Below are 4,749 nucleotides of genomic sequence, written 5' to 3'. Positions count from 1 at the left end.
GTCAGTTGCGTACGCTCGGCGTGGGTCTCTACATAAAGTTTGTGCTCTTCGGCCTCCTTGATCGCCGTTTCCACCTGCTGAAGAACTTGAATCGCAGGATGTAGATCACTATCATCCGCAGTGGTCTCCCCATCACTGAACGCGAGCTCCGCTTGCTCTACTGCATGCTGAGCAAGCTTGGTCGCATCTTTACCGGTGTGATCCTGCATCAGCATTTTTTTCAAAAATGTTTTATGCCACTCAATTTCAGCTGATTTGATTTCCTTTGGTTTCAGACCAGCTCCGTTAGGCTTCACCTTGGATTGGATCTGGGTGAGCGGATCCATTTCACTCGAGAATGTATCAATTGGTTTTGCGGGGAAGCACTGATCACGTATAGCAATAAGCAAATGATGCACAATCTTGACTTGCGAGTTGCTGATGGCATGAAGAAGTGCTGTTTTCCCATCGCGCGTTTGTTGATTCACATCAACTCCAACGCGGAGTAAATGCAGAACCACTGCTTCGTGGCCACAGTAAGAGGCCCATGTCATTGCAGTGTGTCGAAGCTTTGTCTCGTGGTGAAGGTCTGCACCCATAGCAAGCAATTCTTGCACACCAGCGACATACCCGAAAGCTGCACATTTCGTCAATGGGGTCCATCCTTCTCGTGTTTCAACGTTGACGAAGAATTTCGACTGGAATGGAAGAGGTGTCGGGGTGTCAGCCATTGCCTGGAGATCATTGAGTGCGGTGACAAAATCTGCTGATGGTATCGTCGTCCCCTTGAGAAATACAATCAGCTTGCTCTCATCGAAGAACTGCGGTGCAACCAATTGCTCAATGCGTTGGATATACTCCTCGTGCCGCTGCAAAAGGGCCGTGCACCGTGCTACCCGATCCTGGCGACTAGCAACGCTTTGATGCCGCATGGATTTCTCCTTTTGACGCTTCTCTAACCATTGCAGTGCTTGTGCATTACCCGTGAGCTTGGCCCAATCGAACGCGGTGCGTCCGGAGTGATCAGTCTGAACTAAGTTCGGCTCATACGCAAGCACGTCTTTAATAATGCCGTTATCGTAGGCACTGACATTCGGTTCTTGGGCATCTTCAACTCTTTCACAGTCTTCGCTGTTGTTGCTTGGTAATACCGGCAAAAATGTCCGCCTTAGTATAGGATTGAGTTCGGGGACAGCAACTGCGATAGCTTTCATTAGTGGCGTGTATCCCTTTTGGTTGGGCGTGTCAATGGAAACTCCACTGAATTGGGCACCAGAACCACAGTGAACAGTTAGGACATTCATCTGAAAACAGCAAACCTTAGATTCGTACCATTTCATCAATGTCGCCAATGCATCCACGTTTTTTGCCGATACTGCCGCAAGTAGTGCAGTCTCCCCCGTTTTGCTTTCATAGTTAGCAGCTATATCCCCGTTCATGACCATCCACAAAACTTGACGGAAGTCGCGCCTCCGCAGAGCTTCCTCGTACTCATTGCGCTTTTTCGAGTCCTCCACTCTTGGGACGTCGACACCCTTAGTATCAGTCTTTCTTGTTTCCTTTCGTGTTCTGGACCCTCCCCGAGACCGGTAAGGACTCGAAGCATCGATATTTGGATCGACCGCATATTTCTTGGCTTTCCCACGATGCTTTTTCGAAACTTGTGGCAGCAGTGGCGCTGAGTTCGACATTGAAAAAATTGCGAGGCTTGGCAACCTGCAGCCCTGATGATCACCAGGGGTGAGCACTAACTGACACTGTTTTAGTGCATGCCAACACTTCAGTATTTTTAGGCAACCGACGGCACTGGGCTGCTTTCAATCTGTCTCTTCCGAGCCAGCACGTTGACATTGTCAGCTCATGCGTCGGTCAGCCTAAATTACTGCAGCGCAGTTATTCTCCTCCATTCCTAGGCCAGGTTTCATCAGGACCAGTCCGCGCCGCGGTATCGGCGACATGAGACGTCGGTCTGTCCTCTCACCTGCTCCGATCGAGTTCCTCCCGCGGCGATTCTATCTCGTGGTGCTTCGAGAGCGAACGACGTGCACAATGCATCGTGCCAAGGATAAGGGCTGTGACGCTTCTACTCTATCGGAGCAGCATCTCTTCCCTAAAACTCCAGGCATTCATTTCGTATCACTTCAGGAGCAGCTTCTGCCCAGCGCACCAAGCAACAGTGAATTCGTGCTTGGAATCTCGCAGACAATTCGCTTCAACTCGTTTTTGACTGGCATCTTGAGAGCAGCAGCTTCATCTTCTTTGATTGAAAGTACCACACAACAAGCCTCAACAGATGAATATACTCGTGGCCATCCCGAAAAGGTGCACTATTTCTTCTTGCGAAGGCGGCATCTACAAGAAGAGATTCAAGTTATCCACCTCATTTGCAGATGGCGCCTTCTCTACCTCCAACTTCCGCCACACGAAGCGTTGGCGCCATTCGAGCACCTCCCCTATCTTTTCTCGTCTTTCCTGTCGTCTAATGCATTTGACCCGCCAACGCTTCTGGTATCCCTTGCGGGGATATCAAAAGGACTGAAAAGGGGGCTTCTGGCCCAAACAGGTGTGACAAAATCAAGCAGCGCATCGGAGGCAAATTGGGATGTGATAGCGACGGATAGTGAACGGGAATCAAACCTTTGGAAAATTTCGCAGCGCTTCATCGTATACGGCGGTGTCTTCGGCAGACAAACAGACATCAATAACCGGCAAAATGGCGATGGCATCAACAGTGAAGAATCGTCCACGGAGCTTGAACGTGCAATTGCCGCTCTCAAACAGCGAAAGGTTTCACTTGTGGTCACTCTGAGCAAAACAACCCTTGACACCAGCACCTATGCAGCACGCGGGCTGGAAACACTAGACATTTCAGCATCAACCGCATCAGCAACCTCGGTTTTGTTCGGCGGAAGGCTTCGTTCGTCAGATGATATACTGGTAAATAGGTTTCTGGAAGCATGCGAGGCTACAGAGGGCCTTATCGCCGTCGATGGCTCGAGTGGCTCTGGATCTGTGTCTGCGGCTACTTGTATCGGCTGCTATTTGATGAAACACTCCAATTTCACGTCCCAGGAGGCCATCGGCTGGCTTCAATTTTGCCTCCCAGTACAAATTCCCACTGCATGGGAGTTTTTCTTGGCGCAAATGCAGTCGCAGATGTGGTTGGAAGGAGAGCGCTTCCGAAGAGCTAGAGAGGGCGACCTCCCTGATGACACAACCAATTCGCCCACAATCGATTCCACGCACATCAACATCGGGAAGATCAGTCTCGGTCGTGTATCATTGCTTGGAACAAGAGATCACCATCGCATCGACCACCAAGCAGCCAGTTTCCCCGACAGCACTTGCCTCTCCAGCCGTTCACAGGAACCTCAACAATCGCCTACAGCAGCGACCACCACCGCACAACTCAAACGCCGACCGTTGACACAAGGCAGTGCTGGCAATCGACGCTATCATCGCAGCACGGACGGCACCAGTGTGCGTGCAGATTTCGCGCTCATGCACAAATTCCTCCACCAAACGCCGACTGCGAGTACTCGTTCAACGACAACTCCCACAACAGCTCACATCGTTCCATCTCGTCCGAAAGCATCTCGGTCACCCGATGCCCCAACAAACTGCACCGAAGCTCTCGCATGACCCACAACACAACAAAAGCAACAAAAACACAACTTGGAAAATACTACCTCCTCATCCTAAGTATCTTCACAACTGTTCAAAGTATTTCAATGGCTGCTCTGAAAACTTGTCAATAGCTTCTTTCGCAATGGCCAATACCTTCTCGTGCACCTGCTCAATGGTCCCTGTGGCGTCCACGACGTGCCACTTGGGGGTCGTCCTCTCCATGATGTCGTGGAAGTTCCGGTACACTTTCTCCTGGAATGCCGATGTCTCGTACCGTTCCTGGCCAAAGTCCGCGCGGGTGGTCGTCTGCGTCACTGGCACGTCGAGGAAAACGACGGCGTCAGGCTTGGGCAATCCCCTCTCGGGCGCCCAGCACCAGTCCAGCGACATGCCGCTCTTGGCGGCCGAGAAGGCCACGCCACTGAACGAGTAGCGGTCCATGACGACGTGCTGGCCGCTGGCCAATAGCGACTCGATCTTGCCGGATGCCTCCCAGCGATTGGCTGAAAAGAGCAGGTGGATGGCGTGGTCGTCCATGGCCTCGGAGCTCGTGAGGTACGCGTGGATGCTCTGGCCGATGGCCGTGCTGCGGTCCGGGAAGTGCAGCAGAGCGGACGACTGCGACGAGGACATTAGCGCCTCATGCAGCAGCTTGGTCTGCGTCGTCTTACCGCAGCGATCGACGCCCTCGAAGAGCAGGAAGATGCCGCGCCGAGTCATGTTCTTTTTGAGTTGGATTTTGGAAAAAGGGTAAGATTGTTGGGCAAGTTGAAGAGGATTTGGTATATTGCTCGTATTTTGGTGCCGATCTCGCAAAGATACGCCTGTCCTGCACTGCAGATATCCACCGCTAGGTGTCCAAGAGGATAGAGGATTGCTTCCCAGGTTGTTGTACGCGATGTGTGAACGCAACGGCAGGCAGCTCTATTTTCGTGCTGCGGTCGACTGTATCTGTCATGGGATGTCTCGGTGTTGCCAATTGTGTGGCAACCTTATCGTCGTTGCAATGGTACCAAACAATGCTCGGTAGATATTTCTGCTTGGCCACTGAGCTAAGAAACTGACTGCTGCTTCGCGTCTTCGCTGTACCAGCATCCCGTCAAACGAAACTGTGAGTGAACGAGAGAACTACAGACATCAAGT

General features: G+C 51.7%; 1 protein-coding gene across 1 annotated transcript; it reads right to left on the bottom strand.

The window, feature by feature from the left end:
* Nucleotides 1-3,687: 3,687 nt before the first annotated feature.
* On the bottom strand, nucleotides 3,688-4,326 carry KRP23_2126 (Thymidylate kinase; the record flags this gene model as incomplete). The annotated part of the gene is made up of 1 exon (XM_067886818.1): nucleotides 3,688-4,326. The coding sequence occupies one exon, from the start codon at nucleotides 4,324-4,326 to the stop codon at nucleotides 3,688-3,690; it is 639 nt and encodes a 212-aa protein (XP_067749465.1).
* Nucleotides 4,327-4,749: the final 423 nt, after the last annotated feature.

This window comes from Phytophthora ramorum, assembly GCF_020800215.1.
Source record: "Phytophthora ramorum isolate Pr-102 chromosome Unknown Phyram_PR-102_s0002, whole genome shotgun sequence".
NCBI lineage: Eukaryota > Oomycota > Peronosporomycetes > Peronosporales > Peronosporaceae > Phytophthora > Phytophthora ramorum.
The sequence above is the reverse complement of the archived record's forward strand: the minus strand, read 5'-3'. Positions and strand labels throughout refer to the sequence as shown.